Below are 23,064 nucleotides of genomic sequence, written 5' to 3'. Positions count from 1 at the left end.
ATCTCTAAACTAAACTAAACTAAACTATCCATTTCTTACATTTTGACAAAATCATCTAAAGGCTGAAAGCTCCATTCTCCCAACACAAAACACAACAGCATAAAAAAAGATAGCAAAGCTGTAGTGAATCAGAATGATAGGTGCTTTATGTCGAAAACTATGAGCTTGAAGTAGAAAAATTACTGGAGTACCTCCAATGGGAAATTCAGGGAAGACCTCTATAAGTAGGATGTGGATGTTGATGCGGTGAATTGTATAGCCGCGGGAAACGAGCTAAGCACTCTGGAACAAAGACAAGGATTTACAGATAACCCTTGTTATAACGGAGCAGGGGGGACGAGGAGGGGGGAATGGTGTCCGTTATTGCTGATTGTCTGCTATAACCAATTCGATCCAACCACCGTGAGACAATGAGTCGTTTTCAAATACAAAGTTCTTTTTAACAACTAAAAATGTACTTTTGTTACTGCAAGCGAAAAATACCAATGGCTGTTTGTTACATTGTTTAATACAGTGTCATTGCACATGTGTCGAACAAAGCCATTGCTTGTTAATTTCGATGGCCTCCCACAGTGTAACTAGCAGCCTTAAAGAGACAGTAGTGTCCATTTCTGTGGAAACCTCCGTCTGCAATAACCAAACTCCGTTATAAAGAGGTCCTTAATAACGAGGGTAGATTGTATTGATGGGGTGAGCTGAAGTATAGGTGGATGCTCATGTATTGCACACACACACTTTTGGACTTCTCGCGCCAACTAACCTGTTCTCTGTTATCCTTTTTTTCATTTAATGCAGGCTTATACTGCTGTGCCAAGCCTGAGATGTCCAGTTATTCTGCAGACTCTGCCTTCCTGCAATACTATTGTCCCATTCCATAGGAGTCAGTGTCTTTTGAGAATGACTACCCCCTCTTTGCTGATTGCCTCTAATTTTCCAGCTTTTTCTTGAGAAGTGTGGAATCATATAGTTTTATATATTTTCCCCAGGCATTGATTCCAGCGTGATTGAGTCATATAGTGTGGAAACAGGTCCAACTTGCCCACACCGACCAACACGCCCCATCTACACATCCCACCTGCCTGCATTTGGCCCATAAACCAATCCTATCTATGTACTTATCAAAATGTTTCTTAAATGCTGCCATAGTATCTGCCTCATCTACCTGCTCCACTAGCTTGTTCCATACACCCACCACTCTTTGTGCAAAAAAATAGTGACCCCTCAGGTTCCTATTACATCTTCTCCCCCCCCCCCCACCTTAAACTTATGTCCTCTGGCTCTCGATTCCCTTACTCTGGGCAAAAGGCTCAGTGTGTCTACACAATCTATTTACTTCATGATCTTGTTCAGATTGAATTATAGATGGTGACAGGAAGGTGCTTCCAGGGTCAAGAGTGCTCCATTGTTATACGTCCCAGACAGAACAATGAAATTCTTACTTGCAGCAGCACAACAGAAAATGTCAACATAGTACTCTGTAAACAATATAATAAACGAGAAACATAAGGTACATAAGTACCCCAGAAATAGGGACAAGCCTACTGCTGATCCCCATTGAGAGACCACTGCACTCTGGACCAAAGTTAAATTAATTGTTATTAAATTAGTGACGTTAGAAAATGCTTTGTTGTATACCTTTCCATATTTGCAAGGTGCTACCTTTAAATATCTACATGATCTTTTCAACTGAAATATTACAATTGCCTTTATTATGGTTGATTGTTTTCTCTACATCGTCTACGGTATACAGTATAAATTGATACAAATCTTTGTATGAATGCAGTGACTGGATTAGCAAGTAACTGCTGCTGCAGAAACTCACGCGAGACCTTCGCTGTTGGTCACACGTGCACTTATCAGCTGATCTTCAATTCTGCTTGGATCCACAGTAAAAGTTGTTAAAACTCTGTTAGACCAAGGCAGTAAACAAGAGGCTCTTGGACATAACCATGCACTTCTTTTGCTGATTGGTTTTCCATCAATGAACAATTAGCACGGGCCAAAACGGATTGAGAAAGAGCTGCAATAACAGGTTGCTCGTGTTGGAAAGTTCTCTTCCAGTAGCAGTCAATGCGGAACGTTTGCAAGTGTGACCCATTGCTGAAGTATGGTTCTCTATCTGTGATACATTCAGGGATCATCATTGACATTATTACATGGTACTTACAGAAACGTATTCTTTATTAATTACCCCTGTTTAATAATAATAGTTTCAATGTGTAACTTTATTGTTTACCTTGTCTTATATTTTTTCTCCTGTCTGTTCCACTCAGAGCCAAACTCTCTTACTAACCACCCCTTGGCGACTCTAACCTTGCCTGCCTCACTACTGTAAGTTCTATATTTCTAACCTTAGTGCTGTGCTAACCATCCACTTAGTAGCTTTCTGCAAAGAGATTCATGCTTTTAGTTTCAATAACAAGTTACCTCCTATTATTGCATAGATGCTGCAACTCAAGCTTTTAGTTAAGTTTGTCATTGCCACATGCTCTTAAATGCTCTTAAATTTTGCAGATGAATAACATTTGAGAGGCTGTTGGCCAAAGTCAGAGTGATGTAAAAGATGTTGTACCGTGTCTCTGGAACTTAGATACATTAATTATGGATGCCAACAGAGTCTTCTCCCTCACTCACGGTGGTCAATATGTGTCTTTAATTAAACAGAGTATGCATCTTCAATATGAATCTAGACAGACCACATCATAGAGTCAGTCCATGTTGTTTTTCTTGTCAGAAATGCTGGAGTAACTCGGTGGGTCAGGCAGCATCCCTGGAGAACATGATCATTTCTGAAGAAGGGCCGCAACCTGACCATGTCTCCTCTCCGTGTTCTCCGGAGATGCTGCCTGACCCGCTGAGCTACTCCAGCAATCTGTGTCTTTATTTGGTACAAACCAGTATCTGCAGCTCCTTGTTATTACATTATTTCTCTCATCAATATGATTAAATATACCTAACAGCTAAGAATGGATTATTGGTGTGACATTGCAACTGGGTAGTAGGTCTCAAAGAAATCATAATGAAACACAAGTTTCACGGGAGGGTCTCGACCCGAAACGTCACCCATTCCTTCTCTCCAGAATGCTGCCTGACCTGCTGAGTTACTCCAGCATTTTGTGATACCTTCACTCTAAGAATAAGGCCATTTAGGTCTGAGATGAGGAAAAACGTTTTCACCCAGAAAGTTGTGAATCTGTGGAATTCTCTGCCATGGAAGGCAGTGGAGGCCAATTCACTGGATGTTTTCAAGAGAGATTTAGCTCTTAGGGCTAACGGAATCAAGGGATATGGGGAAAAAGCAGGAACGGGGTACTGATTTAGGATGATCAGCCATGATCATATTGAATGGCGGTGCTGGCTCAAAGGGCCGAATGGCCTACCCCTGCATCTATTTTTCCATATTTCTATGTCAAATCTGGGAATCCTGCAGCCTGTTCTGAATCATTGAGTTGGTTAACCCACCGTCTGGGAACAGCCTTGGTGTTGGCCGCACTGAGATGGCGGTTTTGAATTCCATTTAGCCAGCGGATACAGCCAGTGGTCCCCAGGATTGGTTACATGTGAGTCCAAGATTTGTGGAGCCTTAATTGATGTCCGGCTCCATGATGATTTCTTTGAGACCTACTATGCGAGTTGCAACATCCCTAAGGTCGATCTTCTTGTTGAAGGAACGTGGAGAATAATTATGCTTTCCTATCTGCAAGAAGAGGTGAAATCCCAGCTAAGTTGCGTTCCGCTTGGTATCCCAGCTCCAAAGATGGTTGGATGCCACATTTTCGACTTGCCTTCTTTTAAGGTTTTCAAGGTTCAAGGGCTAGCACAGTGTGTTCCCATCTCGCCTTGCTGTACCCATCTACAATGCTTGTTACTGTCATGGCATGTACAGCATGGGGTGGCACAGCATTAGAGTTGCTGCCTTACAGCCCCAGAGACCCAGGGTTGATCCTGACCTCGGGTGCTGTCTGTACGGAGTTTGTACATTCTTCCTGTGACCACGTGGGTTTCCTCTAGGTGCCCCAGTTTACTTCCACACTCCAAAGACGTACAGGTTGGTAGGTTAACTGGCTTTGTAAATTGTCCCTCGTGTGTAGGATAATGCTAGTTAGTGTATGGGGTGATCGCTGGTCGGCGCGGACTCGGTGGTCAAAGGGTCTATTTCCACGTTGTATCTTAAAAAGTCTCAAAGTTGAGTCTAAACCAGAAAAAGGTCTTCAATTCACCTGTCAACCTCAGTACAATAGCCTCAAGTGAAGAATTCCCTACCTGAGTTATTGGCTGAGATACAGGATGATATGATTGGTAGTAGCTTCTATTTACTACATTATTTGTCTTTCAAGATGTTTCGGCCTAGATAAGGCCGGGGATGTGGTGATTACATTTAGGCTGCCTTAAGTTCCTTGTCTAAGGTTGGAAGTTCAAACCCCTTTTCAGACTTGAACACATAAACCAGACTCACACCATTGTGTTACAGCAGGAATACTCCCGTACCAGAGATGTGATCCTTCAGATGAGAAGTAATTACCAGAGCACCGCACCGGCTCACTCACTTAGAAACGTGTTTGAACTATTTGAATAAGCCTTTCGGTGCCCTGAACAAATGTTGATCCTACAACCATCATCATCAAAAGCAGGTCATTGAATCATTATCTGAACTGCTGAAGATAATTCTGCCACTTGACAGTGTTCAGACTATTTGCTCTATTTACTATACAATAATAATCATTGCATTTTTAAAAATCCTTGAAATCAGGCATGTCAGTACAGACGGCTTCACTTCCCACATTCACCCTCACCTCAAAGGCTCCAATTACCCCCTAGGTATCAATGCTATTGAGGCAGCTCCCTGGCAGCCTCCCATGTATTTAATCAGCTGCCTGCAAAAGTAGCAGGTCAAGTCTGTAAAAATTTGCATGAAGACCAGGTTTCACATTACCTCAGGCCCCATGGTAGACCAAGACTGATAGGAGAGTCATAGTATACAGTTTGAAAACAGCCCTTTGGCCCAGCTGGTTCATGCTGACCATGTTGCTGACCTGAGCTGGTCCTTTGTTTAGTCGAGGTAGTTTAGTCCATCTCGATTTTCTTCAAATCTTTTAACAATTTTTTTACATTCTGAAATGTGCAAGAAGTTCTGTTTAATCGACTCATGCACTGATTTTAAGACAATTACATGGTACACTTTAGGTAACTATTTCTTTGGTAATCCTTCTTCAGTATGTTTGCATTAATGATTCCGAATTGCACTCGTACAGTCTATTGGTAAAGCGTGCCACTCATGCATGGTGTTTTTGTAATTAGAACATAATCAAAAAAAGCTGCAGTGGATCGAAATCTGAAGTAAACACAGAAAATGTTGGTGATGCTCAAAAGGTCAAGTAACATCCGTGAAGAGGGAAAAGGAATAACTTTTCAGGTTCAAAAAACAAAGTGGCTCGAAATATCATCTGCCCATTCTCTCCCCAAATACCGCCTGACCCGCTGAGTTCCTCCAGTGCTTTGTGCTTTGCTCAACATTCTAGCATCTGCAGTCTGTTGTGTCTCTAATTTTTCAGGATGATGATCTTTCATCGTGACCGTTCTGATGAAAGGTACTCGAAGCAAATCATTTACTCCGTCTCTCTCCACAGTTTCTCCCTGAGCTTCTGAGTATGTCCAATATGTTATGTCCCCAATTAGAAAATAGTCCCTTCATTTATTGAGCAAACTATACGTTTGGTTAAAGAAAATAAACCACTCTTCTAACTTCTTGGATGCCTGACACCTGCCTTCTCTCCTTAACCTTTGACACCCTTGCTAATCAAGAACATATCAGTCTCTGCTTTAAAAATACCCAATGACTTGTACTCCACAGCCATCCGTGGTAATGAACTCCGCAGGTTTACCACGTCTGGCTAAAGAAAATCCTCCTCGCCTCAATTCTAAGGTATGTCCTTGTATTCTGAGGCTATGCTGTCTGGTCCTCCTAGACTCTCCCATTACTGGAAACATCCTCTCCACGTCCACTCTATCTAGGCGTTTCATTATTCGGTAGGTTTCAATGAGATTCCCCCCTCATCCTTCTAAACCCTAGCAGATACAGGCCCAGAGCCATTAAACGCTCCTCATGCATTAACCCAATCATCCCTGGGATCATTCTCATAAGCCGCTTCTGGACCCTCTCCAATGCAACAAATCATTTCTTAGCCACGGGTTCCAAAACTTTCCAGTGAGCTCTCTATTTAAAATAAATCAGTCTGTCGTCATAAATGTCTTCTGTTTTCTAGGTATCACAAGCTTTCCATTCACTCAGTGTGATCTTTCCCTTGTCTTTTTCCCCATTAACTTCCCTTTAGATATTTTTATTTTTGTTTGCAATCTTTTTTCCCAGTGAGCAAAAGATTAACGAGCATTTGCAGATAAATTAATTCAGCAAGGGAATTAATTCCTGTCTAAAACGTGCAGATAACTTAGATAAAGCAGTTGTTGGCAAACAAAGTATATGATGCCAAGAGATTTAATACTGAGGCAGATGCAATGTGCTTTGGCTTGTGAAAACTTTTTTGTTTTGACACCATGAAAGCGCCAATGTTGAAAGGCTGGAGCGATTGGGCTTGTATAAACTGGAATTTAGAAGGATGAGGGGGGATCTTATTGAAACGTATAAGATAATTAGGGGATTGGACACATTAGAGGCAGGAAACATGTTCCCAATGTTGGGGGAGTCCAGAACAAGGGGCCACAGTTTAAGAATAAGGGGTAGGCCATTTAGAACGGAGATGAGGAAGAACTTTTTCAGTCAGAGAGTGGTGAAGGTGTGGAATTCTCTGCCTCAGAAGGCAGTGGAGGCCAGTTCGTTGGATGCTTTCAAGAGAGAGCTGGATAGAGCTCTTAAGGATAGCGGAGTGAGGGGGTATGGGGAGAAGGCAGGAACGGGGTACTGATTGAGAGTGATCAGCCATGATCGCATTGAATGGCGGTGCTGGCTCGAAGGGCTGAATGGCCTACTCCTGCACCTATTGTCTATTGTCTATTGTCAAACAACACCATAATCTGAAGATGTAGCATGCAAATTCATAGAAGTATTTCATTTAGGTTAGACGATATTAAATTATTTTTGAATGGTTAACATTAAAATGACAGTATTCCTGATCAGGTTGATGTGCATGTATAAATAATACTGCTCTCTTGATTAGCAGCCTCAGACTTGTACATATTAGGACACACATTTGCTAAAACGGATTAGCTGCCCATTTCGTTATCATTGCTGTATGGACGTGTCTTCTTTGCCAACATAGTAAAACTGACAACTTTGTCTTAGAAACCCACTCCTTTCCATTTGTATCAATCTCAGGCAAGATGTGTCTGATCACCGCCTTATCTTATTTACCTCTCATATTCCCACCATTCCCTTCCAACTCACATCCATTTTGTCCCTCCCTACTGGAAGAAAAAATCTTCCCACACACCTCACCCCATGTAATTTACAGTGATACTCTCATCAAGCACCCTGCTGTCCATTCTTTGCCTCTTCTTTTGCCATTTATTCCACATTGATAGATACGCTTTTGTCCTCCCAAACCTCTGCTCAGTAAAATCCTTACTTTGTCCCATCCTTTGAAGTGTTTTTGAGTGTCTTACTGTGTTTTAGACAGGTACCAAATCCAATAGTTGTTATTATTATGGCTCATTATTCCACGATTGTTTTGTAATGTGTTTAAATCTCTGGCCATTCAGTGTATGGCCTGCAAAAGTTCTTACTCACACTTCATCTGATGATGGCCTCGTGTTTCTGCTTTAGGTTACTTTATCGCTGTGTATTGGGTAAGATGTAAGCCCATGAGAATCTATTAAACAACATGGGCAAAATCAGTTACCAGTAAGTTTACCTAAGCTGCCACCACCTCCAGAGTCAGGGACTTAACTCAGTACCAGAAGGGTGTACATCATTAAGGTATTTGGCAAATTACATATATGGAGTGACTTCATCATAAAGTATGTCATGTGTATCTTTAAGCAGAAGAATTTGAAAAGTAAATGTTAGCCAAGTTTATTGCCAATCTTATTAACCCACAAATTCAGAATAGCAAAATGTTTTAATGGCCTGCAGCCATAAGTCCATGAACATTTGGCTACTCATTTGCTTTCATCTACTAACCACATGAATAAGCTAGGTTATAAAGAGGGCGCCAAACATTTTTCATTTCAGAAGCTCCGAGTGACTAATAAAACTGTATTCTCAAATGAAAGGATCATGGCCAAGATATTTTCTCATTGGACAGCAAATCATTAAGAGTTTTGGCAGAATAAACGACGCAAGAACCTTTCCACTTTTCACTGGTTTCATATTTCCATCCATTCCACTCTATAAGATGCAGCTGTTCCCCTTCACAATGAAAGTATAATTCAAATCTGTCTGAACATCAGGATTATTTCAGATGCAATAGTAAACCTCTTTGATTTGTGTGCCATGCTTGCAAACACTTGACAGATGACGCAGCAGAATATGGGATTAATTTGCCCCATTATGATTGTGGGAACGCAACAAAAAGGTGTGCACGATTCATCACCTCAAGCTTTGATCTCCAACATCGGTGATGGTCACCTCCAAATGGCAAACACATAAATTATTGAGAATGTCGTCAACAGAAGACTTTTCTGCGGCACAGTAGTGCAGCTAGTAAAGATGCTGCCTCACAGCGGCAGAGACCCAGGTTCCATCTTGACCTTGGGTGCTCTTCTTTGTGGAGTCTGCATGTTCTCCCAGTGCACTAGGTGCTTCAGTTTCCTCCCATATCCCCAAAACATGCAGGTTTGTAGGTCAATGGGCCTAAGGTGGCCCTAATGTGCAGGAAGTGAAATAACATAGAACCCATGAATGGGTGATCGATGGTCAGCAAGGACTTGGTGAGACAAAGGGATCTGTTTCCACACTGTATCTCTAAACTAAATGTTTCCAAATATAACTACGGAAGTCAGGAACAGAAAATGAAATACCTTGTGTCTAATCCATAACGTGAAGGAGCTTTTCAGAGCAACACACTTTGCTCTTCCAAACACAATAATATGGCCAGTTGTTGTTCTGCAGTTGAATATGAAATAGATATGTGAAATATGAATATGGAGGCCTATGTCGAGTGGATATGGAGAGGATGTTTCCCACTAGTGAGAAAGTCTAGGACCAGAGGTCATAGCCTCAGAATAAAAGGACATACCTTTAGAAAGGAGATGGGGATGAATTTCTTTAGTCAGAGAGTAGTGAATCTGTGGAATTCATTGCCACAGACAGCTGTGGAGGTCGTCAATTGTATTTGTAAGGCAGAGATTGACAGATGCTTGATTAGTGAGGGTGTCAGGCGTTATGGGGAGAAGGCAGGAGAATGGGGTTGAGTGTTTAAGATAGATCAACCATGATTGAATGGCAGAGTAGACTTCATGGGCTAAATAGCCTAATTCTGCTCCGAGAATTTAATGAAATCCTCACAAAGAGGGGTGGCACAGTGGTGCAGCAGTAGAGTTGCTGCCTTACAGTGCCAGAGACCCGGGTTTGATCCTGTCTGTACGGAGTTTGTACGTTCATCCTGTGACCACATGGATTTTCTCCGGTTTCCTCGCACACCTTAAAGACGTACAGTTCTGTAGGTTCATTGGCTTTGGTAAAAAATGTAAATTGTCCCTCGTGTGTAAATAATACTGTTGTATGTGGTGTTTGTTGGCCGGCACGGATTCGGTGGGCTGAAGGGACTCTTTCCGAGCTGTATCTCTAAAGTCTAAGAAAAGAAATTTACCAAATGCTTTACTTGCAGAGGCAACCCCACTCAGATTGTTGTTAGAGAGCATTTAGTAATGCAAAGTTCATCCTATCCCATTGCATTGCAAATTAAAAGAATGTGTATTAGGTAATGAAGATTATGTGTCTCCAATTACATCACAGCTGCAGAAAGTACTTAACTCAGTGATAACGTTTGGTGCCCTCCGGCACACTTGCAATGTAGTCTATTCCAACATTTGAGTTTCAAATAATAATATATTGGTTTGATAAAAAGATTTTTTCAAGTACAAATTTTGGGTCTTACACAGCGCATTTGGTTTGTAACTTAACCCTATTATTTTTCCTGATGATTTAGTAGATTATGTCTAATAAAGAGCACATTTTAATTTAGACCAATTTGGGATTTGACTTAGAAAATCCGAATTTGGATCAGCTGATAGGGTTGGAGAGTTTGATCTTTTGAAATATGCAGTAGTAAAACTGATTTTGTCCCACTGTTTATCTAGCCTTAGGTTTTCTTCCATGCAAAACTGTTGATAGCTAGTTGCAGGTAACTAGTACTCCTCAAAACCATCTCACACCTACTGCTCTTATCTCTGGCATTTGTTCCAACCATCTGACTGTCAAAACCCCCTCTCGCCTGCGTCAAACTACTATCTGCCATGCTCTGTCCTGCCTCTCCCCATTTCCAGCTTTCCTCGCCCCCACTGCAATCGGCCTGAGGAAGCGTCTCGACCCGAAACGTCACCTATCCATGTTCTCCAGAGATGCTGCCTGGGTTTACTCCAGCACTTTGTGTTCTTTTATGTACTAACCAGCAACGTGCAGCTTTTGTTTTTTTCAGTATTTTAAAATATTGTTCAGAATTACACACGTCAGAATTTTCCATTTAATTTTCTTATATTTTATATCAATGCAGATTTATTGTATACCTATCTGAGTTTAAGAGTATAGTATATTTTCACGTGTCCATACCGACCAAGTTGGCATGCTAGGCTAGTCCCATTTTCCTACATTTGGCCCATATCTTTCTAAACTCTTCCTATCCATATATCTATTCAATGTCTTTTAATTACATTGGATGCAAACCATTTTCTTAAAGTTTCAGAAATGATTTGCATCCAAAGGAAGTATAATTGTATCAGGTTCTGCTGGCAGCTCATTCCAGATATGTACTACCCAAAAAGTTGTCCCTGAGGTCCCTCTTCAATGTCTTCCCAATCAACTTCAGCCTATGCTCACTGTTTTAGAATACTCCACCCTGGGGAAAATAAAAAAAGAGCATTGATTTTAATCTGTGATAACTACCCTTACTAATCAAGAACCTATCAATCTCGGCTTCAAAGAATACCCAATGACACAGCCTCCACCGCCACCTGAGGCTATGATTTCCACACATTCATCCTCTAAATATTTGTGTGCATCTATAGACATCCCACCACAAGGATGTCAGCTCCCAAATGAAAACAGTGTTATAGTTATGGAAAGTTTTTCTTAATTAATCAGCGCCAAGTGAAGAATAACAACAACCACGATGATCGACAGAAATCCCGTGCTGTTGGGAATCTTGAGTTTAAAAGCCAGACTTTGAAAAACATCCTTGCGGGCACTGTCAGAACCTTCATTACCTTCTTGAGTTGAGTCTCAATATTATTGGAAAGCTGGCTCCCAATGTGGATCTCAGTGCCCCAAAGAGGCAGTTCAGAGGAAACGTTAGCATGTTGCAGTGCGCTCCCTTTATATGTGACCTTAAAAATTCAGACAGGCCCTGCAGATGGCAGAAGGTTTATCTGCCTCCAGAGTGTGAGGCCTTCACATTTAAACAAGGAGCCCCATTCGGAAGGTAGGAGCGCATCTGCAATAGCATTCACCTCTTTTCCTCTAACATGGACTGTCTCCTCTGATCCAGGTCTATTTTTGCCTAGTGGTTATTTATAAGGACCAACAGTAGTGGAGAAGTACAGGAGGGAAGATAAATAGGAGACCAGCTTTTGTCCCTCCCTTTTAGCTTATACTAGACCAAGTGGACAGCGCCCTCTCCTACCCCCCTTTCCCCCCCTCCCTCCTATCCTCCCCTCCCTCCACCCCACTCCATCCCCCTCAACCCCCCTTAAGCTCCTTCCTCCCCCTCCCTCCCTAGGAGAGAGATTTAAACTTTAAAATGTGAATAACTTAAAAAATATAACACCGATTTCAATTAAACTTCTTCCATTAGCACCAAAGGGACGACGGTGAGTAAGGTGGGCCTAAAATTGTCGTGCTATTGTGTACCGTTTTGGCTGTAGTTCAGGAACAAACAAACAAACAAATGAGAGTTTTAGTATATAGACGTGTATGTGTGTGGGGTGGGGTGGGGTCAACTAGCAACGGGAGTACAACTTGGAAAATTAAAGTCAAGCCAGTGAGGTGAAACCGATCTCACCAATTCATATTACCTTAATTTTCACCACCGTCAGGATTTAGGGTGGCATGACAGTAATGAATGCTGTGATGCTGTATTTCTGACTATGTTAAGTGCTTGAATGTGTGCCAGTCACTTGGTCAGATTCTGTGACCAGACTTGGGGAAAGGGCTGTAAGGTTAGGTGAGATATGAAATGTTGCCATCCCATTGCTTCTGGAGGAGTCAGTGCTGATTTGATACTGGAGTATATCTTTTCTCATTGAAGTGTTTAAAGAAGAGTTTTAGTTTCCTTGGTCATATGTGTGGTTATGTGTCAGATTCCACTTCTGTCGAACTTTCAGTCTGAAGAAAGGTTCTGACCCGAAACGTCACCCAAACTTTCACTCCAGAGATGCTGCCTGGCCTGACCCGCTGAGTTACTCCAGCATTTTGTGTCTATCTCCGCTTATGGAAATGGGTTCCACTGAAGCAATGCATTTCGCTCAAGTGGAACGTTCTTTACCCTGGATCAATTGTGGCAGCATGCATCCAAAACCACATTGTGAAGTTCGTCAAGCATGAAAGGACGCAGCTGTTTGGATCTGTTTGCGTGTGTACTTGGGCAGGTGTTTGTTATGTTGGATAATGGTGTCGCCGTGCTTTACTGCAGTTGGATATTTTTCTCCACTTCCTCAACTTCGATTGCGGCATTTGGCCTGGATGGAACTTCTTCCCACATTTGAGTTGCGAACCCTCATCCCTGTGCTTACTGATTTATTTATTAAGCAAAGATTTGATCATAAGAATTCCCATGCTTGTTTTTGAATTCCACTATGGTTCTGCTTGTCTCTTTTTGATGTTCTGCATTCATTTCCTACTGCACTCCTATACATATGCAAACTTCTATCCCTAGTTTTCTAATTACCCCACTGTTTTGTAAAAAAATATAAAGTGCTGGAGTAACTTTAGACTGGGACTAAAGAAGGGCCCCGACCCGAAATATCTGCAATACATATTCTCCAGAGATTTTACCTGTCCCACTGAGTTACTTCAGCACTATGTTTTTTTGCTCAAGAATCCAACATCTGCAATTCCCTACCATCTGCAACCTAGTATTTTGTGGCTCTAGAATTGGAGTCTTGCCTTGAGCTTTCAAGGTCCTGAGCCCAATTCCTTCTCTCTCCTGCAAGATACGATCTCAAGGATAGAGAATGCTAGAAATATTTAGTGAGTTGGTCCGCATTAGTGGAGAAAGAAATAACGATTGGAATAGATTGGAAAAGCAGCCTTTTAATCTGCACTTGGTTTCTCCAGTGCAGAGGAGACCACAGCATGAACACTGAATGCAATACATTAAATTGGAAGAAGCCTGGGTGATTTGCTGCTTCACCGAGGAATGTTTAGATCTCTGGATAGTGGATGGGGAAGATGTGATATGCTGCCATTGCATCTCTTTGAGATGCACAGAGAATTCTGGACGTTGCCCGAACCATCACACTTCCATTTACACCTCACGCTACCTCGGCAAGGCCACCAGCATAATCAAGAATGAGTCGCACCCCGGCCACTCCCTCTTCTCCCCTCTCCCATGAGGCAAGAGTGAAAGAAGTGTGAAAACGCACACCTCCAGAATCAGGGATAATTTCTTCCCAGCTGTTATCAGGCAACCATACCCACAGCTAGAGAAATGTCCTGAGCTACTATCTACCTCATTCGTGACCCTCGGACTATCTTTGATTGGACTTTACTGGACTTTATCTTGCACTAAACGTGATTCACGTTATCCCATTATCATGTATCTGTACACTGTGACGGCTCTACTTGTAATCATTTCTTGTCTTTCCGCTGACTGGTTAGCACGCAACAAAAGCTTTTCATTGTACCTCGGTACACGTGACAATAAACAAAACTCAAATACCTGAGTCCACTGTAACCAATGTTTTTTGTCGCATTGTGGTATGGTGTCCGATTTTGTTTCATGACACCCCTGTGAAATAACTCAGGAAGTTTTACGACTTGAAAGGTTGTGTAAAAAAAAGTAGAGTGTTTTTGTCATATGTACCGGAACGGAACAATGAAATTCTTCTTGCAGTGGCACAACAGGTTGGTAAACACAGTACTCAAAGATAATATAATTTAAAAAATGTTAAAGCTCAATAAAAGAACCCAATATAATGCTGAAGGAAACAAAACAACCCCCAAACTCCCTAATGCAGAAGATAGTTCGCAGTTTAATCAGGAATAGTTACAGTTGCTCTGACTGTAAACAATCAACAGAACAAACTAATTTCTGGTCAAAGATAAGACACAAAATGCTGGAGTAACAGCGGGCCAGGCAGCATCTCTGGAGAGAAGGAATGGGTGACCTTTCAGATCGAAACTTCTTCAAACTGTCCCACTGAATTTCCACATACTAAATCCCCAAATCCATAAACAGAACTGCCCTGGCAGACCCATTGTTCCTGCCTGCCCCTGTCCCACTGAATTCATTCCCACATACTAAACTCCCCCTCTCTACTATAATTTCTGGTCTGCTGAATGTGCCAGACCAAGTTTCATGATCTAAAGATCAACAGGAATGCTTGAAACCTAGAAAATAGATCTGGAATAAAGGTCCATGCATCCGATCTATAGATTACAAATAATTAGCGTACAAGTTAAAATGTGCCACGTAATTATGTAAAATAATGGCCAAAATATTTAGTCGGTTAATCAGTCTCAGTGGAAAGTGCAGCGATTATAATATTTTGGGTGTGTTTCCCAATTAGTTGAAATAGTCCTTTTTCAGTTGACTGGAAAACATTAGTCTAAATTGCCTTCTTCTGCACCTTAAAGTCATCCAATTCTGGCTTGCTTACCCTGCCAGCAGGCACTTTGGTCCATTAGGCTCCAGTTGTTAAAACATGTTTTATCAATCTTGTACAGAATTGTTTGATCCTGATTATATTGTGGATAAAATTACCCACTTTGTGATGCAGTTCACTAGCTGCCCATTCCGCATTTCAGTTTCAACAAAAAAAGCTCCATTTGATTCAAAGTCGTTTTCATTTCTGCTGCTTCTTGACGAATATCCCACACTGCAGATCAACCTTATCCAGTGTACGGAAGCACTTAATTCAGGCAATTTGAGATATCTTAGGTTTGGCTGCAGGATTTCAGAGTGAGGAATTACTCTGCTAGCACCAGGAATGCAGAGCAGTAGGAACAAATTATACTTCAGTACAAGTTATACAAGATATTCTTTTGGTTGCTCACCATTTTAACTCCTCTTCCCATCCTCATACCAACCTTTCTGTTCTTGACCTCCTCCATTGCCAGAGGGAAGCTAAATGCAAACTGAAGGAACAGCACATCATATTTTTATTCACCAATCTGAAAAAGGGTTCTGACCCAAAACATCACCTATTCTTTTTCTCTAGAGATGCTGTCTGACCCGCTGAATTACATCACGTGTCTCTCTTCAACACCTCATTTTCCTCGGGTAGCTTACAACCCAACGACAAGGGGGATCTACCCACCCTTCTTCCTGCGCTCCCACCCACCCCAGTTGCACCCATTAGTCCTACTATCCTGCCCCCGTCCTTCCACCTATATCCTTTCCTCTGTCTTTACATTTCACTCCTTTTCATCTCTTGCCTTTGTCCGCCTATCTGACAATCAAACCCTCCCCTCGCTTGTATCCACCTATCACTTACCAGATTTTGGCCCACCCCCTCCTGTTTTACAGTTCCCTCCCTCAACTACTATCAGTGTGAAGAAGTGTCCCGACCCGAAACATCACCTATATGTTCCCTCCACAGATGCTGCCTGACATGCTGAGTTACTCCAGTGCTTTGTGTTTTACTTCAGTGCAAGTCCACCTCTCTTAGTGCACGCTTAGGGAAGCCTTATCAAATTCAGCATCACCCAGTGAGGCAGCAAGGAAATGTGAGAATAGAAGGGGGAGGTGGCTGAGAGAATTGGGAGACTGGCAGGAAGAGAAATGGAGTGCCAGAGAAGATATTGGAGAGTAGGGAGAGGGAAGGTGGGCTGCAAAGGAGAATAATGACAATGCGACATACATGTGCATGGAGACTTTTTTAGTTCAACAACTAAATCAATAATCTCTGGTCGTGATCCCACTTCCCATTTACACCTGCTCCAATCATGATTCCATTTCTCCTGATACACAAGACTTCCACAAGTTGTGATCCCACATTTCCCTTTTACACCTCTTTCTTTTGACTTGTGTTGTGCATCTTTATCTGTCTAACATTTGCCTATTGCATCCTACCTTTTGTCCCTTAATCCTTCCAGCCTTCAATTTATCACCATCCTTCCCCCTCTGCAATTGCCCTGCGTTGGTGTCGCTAAATAACAATTTCATCTCTAACTTTGTAAAAGTCTAGTGACAAGTACGCGGCCTCAGTTCACCAGCTGAATGGTTTCCTCAGGTTTGGGTTTATTAACTATAGCACCTTGCTTTTGAATAATAATGCAGAAAAAGTAATGGTTGGGTAAACAGAAGCTTAACTGACGCACCATCCAGACATAGAACCGGACAGCACCGGAAGGGCCCCTTCAGCCCACAATGTTTGGCCAAAACGTAATGCCACGTTAAACTGATCTCCTTTGTCTGTACATGATCCATATTTCTATATTCCCTGCACTTCCATATGATTATCTAAAAACTTCTTTAAAATCACTGTTGTATCTTCCTCCACCACCACTCCTGGCAATGTATTCCAGGCCCCTGCTATTTTCAGTGTACAAAACTTTCCCCTCACATCTCCATTACATATTCCGCCTCTCACCTTGTAACTATGCTCTCAGGTTGGACATTTCCATCCTGGGATAAAGGTTCTGATTGTCCACCCAGTCAATGCCTCTCATAATTTTATGTACTTCTCTCAAGTCTCCCCTCAACCTCTGATGTTCCAGACAAAACGATTCAAGTCTATCCAACCCCTGTAGCTGAAATCCTCTAATCCAGGCAGCATTCTGATAAACCTCCTCTGTGCCATCACTAGAGCTACCACATCTTTTCTGATGGATATCAGACTTATGGGAATAAAAAATGGTCTCAATACAACACCCTAAAATACAGAAAATGCTGGAGTAACTCAGCGGGGACAGGCAGCATTTCTGGAGAGAAGGAATGGGTGATGTTTTGGGTCAAGACCCTTCTTCAGACTGATTTCTACCAAATCAGCATATACCAAACATGTTTAAGGAAGGGTTGCAAAGTATCAAATCAAAAGATGTGGTGATGTTTTTCAGGCTTAGTTTGAGCTTGGTTGGCACAAAGCAGAGGGCCACGGAAAGAGAGCTCAGATTGTGAATGTGTTGGAGAATTAAAGAATTAAAATATATCTCCAGATGCTCGCTGTCGAGTTAAAATCCAGATTAGAACATCGGCAGAAGCGAAAAAGCAATAGAACATGAATGTCACCAGTAAATCGGCGAATATGTTGGATTAGCAAAGGACTCGATCTGATAAAATGGACATTATAAATTCAAGAGTTACGCAGAACAGTAGGAATTATAACAAGGCACAAGCTGATTTGGGGAAAGGAACGTGAAATGGAGGTTGAACTATTGTTGGTGGAATACCAAAATCTTTTGTTCCAGTATTTTTAGAAGCAATACTTGTCAGTGTTAGCGGGATCTGATCTATTGATGCTGAGCCATCTGGAGGCTGGCAGTGGAACAGCTAGATGGATTTTGGCTTCCTCAGTACAATGTGGGATCCTGCTTTTCACAATAACATTATGTGACATTTTCGACAAAGGAATGCCTTAAACTATCCCATGTCATGCAAACGTTGACATTTTAAAAGTCATTTTCCCAGAGCCTTTGGATTTTACAGTGCAATTTGAAATGTATTGTTAGAACCCATTTTGATTTGAACAAACTGGTTTTAATCAGGATTACCTTTAAATGATATGCTTTTCGGCTTACATACACTATGACTGAGAATGTGAGTGGTGGTTCTTCATAAGTTATAGAACAGAATTAGGCCATTCAGCCCATCGTCTACCCCTCCTTTAAATCATGGCTGATCGATCTTTCCTTCTCAACCCCACTCTCCTGCCTTCTCCATATAATCCCTGACATCTGTACCAATCAAGAAACTGTTCGTCTCTGCCTTAAAATTATAAAATGACTTTGCCTCCACAGGCATCTGTGGCAAAGAATTCCACAGATTCACCACCCTCTGACTAAAAGAAATTCTGCTTATTTAACCGTGTGTCTTATTTTAATTTCTCTATGACGACCTAACTTTTCAGTCTGCAATTTCCCTGGATCTTTTTAATGTCATCAGAATGAGCTGCTGAAATAAGAAATAATGGCCTCATTCTAGAGAGGAAGTGAGAGAGCCCTGGTTGAAATTTACGAGTCCTTAAATGCAGGAGGGGTGCTGGAAGACTGGAGGGTGGCAAATGTTGTGCCTCTTTTCAAGAAGGGTTGCAGGGGAAATGCTGGGAACTATAAGCCGGTGAGCTTAACATCTGTAGTTGGAAAGTTACTAGAGAGTATTCTGAGGGATAGGATATACAGGCATTTGGATGGGTGAGGGCTGATTAGGGATAGTCAGCATGGTTTTGTACGTGGGAGGTCGTGTCTCACAAATCTGATTGATTTTTTTTGAGGACGTGACCAAAATGGTCGATGAGGGCAGAGCTGAAGATGTGTACATGGATTTCAGTAAGGCGTTTGACAAGGAACTCTTCCCAGGATATGTTCCCATCAGTTAGCTTTCAGGACAAAGAGCCTTTAAATATAATAGTTGCCAAATTTCAGAAATGTCAAGAAATCTTCTGCACTTCATCTGTAGTTTTGGGCGGCACAGTGGCGCAGCAGTAGAGTTGTTACCTGACAGCACCTGAGACCCGGGTTCGATCTTCACGACAGATGCTGTCTGCACGGAGTTTGTACGTTCACCCTGTGATCGTGTAGGTTTCCTCTGGGAGTCCCTGTTTCCTCCCACATTCCAAAGACGTGAAGATTTGTAGGTTAATTTGCTTCTGTAAATTGTCCCTAGTGTGTAGGATAGTGCTAGTGTATGGGGTGACCGTTGGTCGGCTCAAACTCGGTGGGCCAAAGGGCCTGCTTCCATACTGTATCGCTAAAAATTATACTTAAAAGACATTCAGTTAATTAGATCACAGAAATAATTTGTCAAATGGTCCTCTGAAATACTGCAATACTGTGCAAAATCTCTGAAAGGAATGGATTAATTGTTAATGGAAATGTTTGCGATATATTTGATTGTTGTAAGAATTGGTGTGATATCAATAAGTGAGATTGATTGAACAAGACTAGCTGATCCCATGAGTTTGAAATGTACTTCATCACCAAACAAGCATAATGCTTTAATTCTGTTATTTGTTTAAGCAACTGGTCCTGTTAACGTCATGAAAATATTTCTATCTGCCCAGCTAGAACAAGAGAAATGACTGGTGGTAACTATGGTGCTCTTGGCACATGTTCTCTACAAACTGCATTCAAAATCTGTTCAAGTGAAAAAGATGGTAAAAGCTAAGTTGACTGACACTCGACTGATAAGACTTCTGGATTTTTCCCTTGTGTTGCTACTGCCTACTCGCATAGGACAACGTGCTCAGGAGTGAAATGACATTGTCTAATTCTGCTGGCTATGAAAAGGGCTTCAGGAACGAGTTTGTGTGGCTTTGCTAACCCTCCGTTGAAGGAGTACATTACCACCATCCATTAATTTGCTTTGCATGATATGGGCACCCTGGCCGTCGCACGGTTCCAGGGACCAGGTGGTTCGTGCCTTTGGGTGCTGTCTGCGTGGAGTTGTCTCTGGGTTTCCATTGGGTTCTCTCGTTTCCTTTCGATGCAGGAATGATATGCTAGTAAGTTAACTGACTGCCGTAAATTATAGAAAGAGTGAAAGAGAGAGAGAGTGAGACAAAAAGAGCGAGAGAAAGAGAGAGAAACACAGTAGGAATGGACAGAGAGAGGGGAAGGGAATAAGATGCAACGGTATAAGGATATAAAAAGAGGGGCAATAGGATTGGTTTGCTGAGAGCCAGAATACATTCTTCCCATCTGTGTTGTAGTAAGTAATGCATGGCCACCATCGCTTGTGTGTAATGGTTATTATTTTTTTTAAATTATTATCTTCTTCCATTGCAATGTTCTAATCTTTCCTTCCTCTTCTGTTTCATGATACAAGGAGTTACCTTGGTCCTCAGTAGCTCCACCACTGGAACCCTGCTTCTCACGGCCTGCCAGGCCAGCCAACCAGCGTCCGCCATCACGATGGGCTGCACATTCTCCTTCGGCCTCCCTGTCATCATCCCCTGAAGATTTGATTTGTATCGATCAACCCAGTGCCAGCGACCCACCTGCAACGGATCAGGAACACGACCCAGAGCACAAGCCTGCATAATCCACACGTTAATTGTAAGGAACACTGTTATTGACTGTCACCACGACTCTATGTAGTGGACAACCCTACTCAACAAAGCTGGAACGTGCCGTTGTGTATCAAACCCAAAACACAATGGCTACACCCGGACTCAGACTGAGTGTACTGTCCGTACAGATGGCTGGAAGGATGGCAATTGTTTGTGGTTTGTGAATCTCTTGTTAATTTTATTTGGCCATTCCAGTAAGCAAACAAAACAAGATGAATGATGCACAGTGTAGACTCTGAAGAGAAGCTCCACACATCTTGTGGCTCTTCCTTCAATAGGGCAGGTGTGGTGAGGATTTATTGTTATCCCGCAAGTTCAATCCTTAAACCATTAGACATGTATTCAGTGTAATTTTCCTGGCAGCTGGGAATTAAGTGCTAAGCTCCTGAATAAGACAATGTTCACCTGATCCAGACGTGTCTGTGACTGCGATTGAGATGTACTTGTCCGTGCTTTAAGGCCAAATCAAATGCTTCAAATCCATCAGTGGGAAGAAGTGGTGATGCTCAGTCCCATCCTGTCAAAGATGTTGCTGTCTGGCTACCAAGCCACAGTGCAGGCACTAGTTGAATCACCCGGCCATTCCTGATGGTTGAATGGGGGGGGGGGGGGGGGGCGACGGATCGATTCAAGTGGGGGAATTTTTAATCTAGTGAAAAAAATCCCAATAAAAGCAAAAAAGAATGTTTAAAAGAATTACTACAATATTAAAAAATTATAGCTACTATATCTACACAGTCTTGTAATTCATTGCTTACTGTAGCTTCACAGTGTTACCTTTTAGCGTAGCATGCCTCTGCAAGATGGTTATGGTGCCAAGGTATTTGCCTGTAAACGTACACTATACAATAGAGGAAGGTTCTCGAGAAGTTGAAGGGGTTGGAGTGGTCTCTCAGTAATTTGGGCTGCCTTTCTTTTACATTGCACTGTATTGGTTTCCATGTAAAATAGTCCTGATTATATTCTTTTAAAAAAAACATTGATTTTTTATTTTACTATTGATACCAGTGTGATTTTTTTGTAATGTGCTGCATATGAATTGAAGCTTTAGTTAGGATGATGCAGAGTTTACGGTGCTCTCGAGTAAAATGAACTGTACTGTCCAGGTTTAGGGACAAGAAAAAAAAAACTATATTGAATAGAGTTTAAATTTTTTTTTGTTGCTGGAGCATAAAGCAAAAAAGAAGAGAAATAAGAACAGTCTTAACAAGTTAGTTGAATGATGGTACAATACTTGACTTGCATGCCATTGGGTCCAGAGCACTTTAGTGCATGTATATAGCTACTGTACCCCAATATCACATTATAAAATGAAGAACAAAAAGACAACAAATCCATTGTTACGAAGTTGTGAGTTTAATTATGTACTGTATTTTAATTATTGGTGTTTCTTGCATTAAATAGGGAGAAAACATTTTTAACTAAATTATTGTAACAGTTCAACTGTCTTGTGTACAGTATTGATAATTTTTGGAATATATTGAGATATTGTTCAAACTTAATATTGTAATGAATGTCTTTAGGGTTCAATGTAAGGCATAACTTACCTATAAATAAAGGTTTGAATTTCCAATATCTGATGTTGCTTTTTAAATTCCTTCGGGGTGAATGGGCTTATAAATATAATACCAAGTACATTTTTGCAAGGGTGAGCATGCATCTATGTGTATGAGTTTGAGTGTACTTGTGAGTTTACATGTAGTAATGAGCAAGTCCCTTGTTCTGTGTGTGTGAGAAAGAAAGTGCATGTCAGTCAGTCTTTATGTGAGAGTGTAAGAGTTTGTTTGGGAGAGAGAAAGCCCATGGATCTGTGTGTGAAAGTTGTAGTGTCTCTGTGTGCACGCAGGACCTCATGCTTGCATCACAATCAACATAAGGCTGGAGAAACTAAGTGGGTCAGACAGCATCTGTAGAGGGAATGGCCAGATGATGATTCGGGTCGGAACCGTTCTTCAGTCTGATGGAGTAGGAGGAAGAAAGCTGGAAAAGAGGGGTGAGCCAAAGTCTGGCAAGTGATAGACACAAAATACTGGAGTAACTCAGAGGGACAGGCAGCATCTCGGAAGAGATGAAGAAAGGTCTCAACCTGAAACGTCACCCATTCCTTCTCTCCCGAGATGCTGCCATTTTGTGTCCATCTTTGGTTTAAACTAGCCTCTACAGTTCCTTCCTAGACAAGTTAATAGGTGGACACAGGTGAGGGAGTGATTGGCAGATGGGTAGAGTAAGTGACAAAGGCTGGAGTTTGAAAGGAGACAAAAGAGGGTCAGATGAGAGAAAATGAGTGGAATGTAAAGTGAGAGGGAGGGATATGGGTGGAAGGGGACAGGGTAAAGAAGAGGGTTAAAAGGAAAATATAGGGCCCGGGATGGTAGATAAAGTACGTTGGAGGGAAAAGGAGCCGGTGACAGGGTAGTGGGAGAAATGTGGTGGGTTTCCAGATTTCTCCCACTTCAGACTGAAGAAGATTCCCGACCCGGAACGCTGTCTGTTCATTCCCTCCAT

At 41.9% G+C, this 23,064-nt stretch overlaps 1 protein-coding gene across 2 annotated transcripts in view; it reads left to right on the top strand.

The window, feature by feature from the left end:
• The window catches only part of mtcl1 (microtubule crosslinking factor 1), a 145,437-nt gene extending 123,345 nt beyond the window's left edge, over positions 1 to 22,092 (top strand). The window contains exons 15-16 of one of the 2 annotated variants that reach the window (XM_078397492.1): positions 2,274 to 2,331; positions 20,316 to 20,447. In XM_078397492.1, coding sequence (XP_078253618.1) covers positions 2,274 to 2,312 — 39 coding nt within the window. In that variant the 3' untranslated portion in view covers positions 2,313 to 2,331; positions 20,316 to 20,447. Of the gene's footprint in view, positions 1 to 2,273; positions 2,332 to 20,315 lie in introns of both variants that reach the window. The other variant, XM_078397491.1, reaches the window with a different exon arrangement.
• The last annotated feature ends 972 nt before the right edge of the window (positions 22,093 to 23,064 follow it).

This window comes from Rhinoraja longicauda, chromosome 4 (genome assembly GCF_053455715.1).
Source record: "Rhinoraja longicauda isolate Sanriku21f chromosome 4, sRhiLon1.1, whole genome shotgun sequence".
Taxonomy (NCBI): Eukaryota; Metazoa; Chordata; class Chondrichthyes; order Rajiformes; family Arhynchobatidae; genus Rhinoraja; species Rhinoraja longicauda.
The sequence above is the reverse complement of the archived record's forward strand: the minus strand, read 5'-3'. Positions and strand labels throughout refer to the sequence as shown.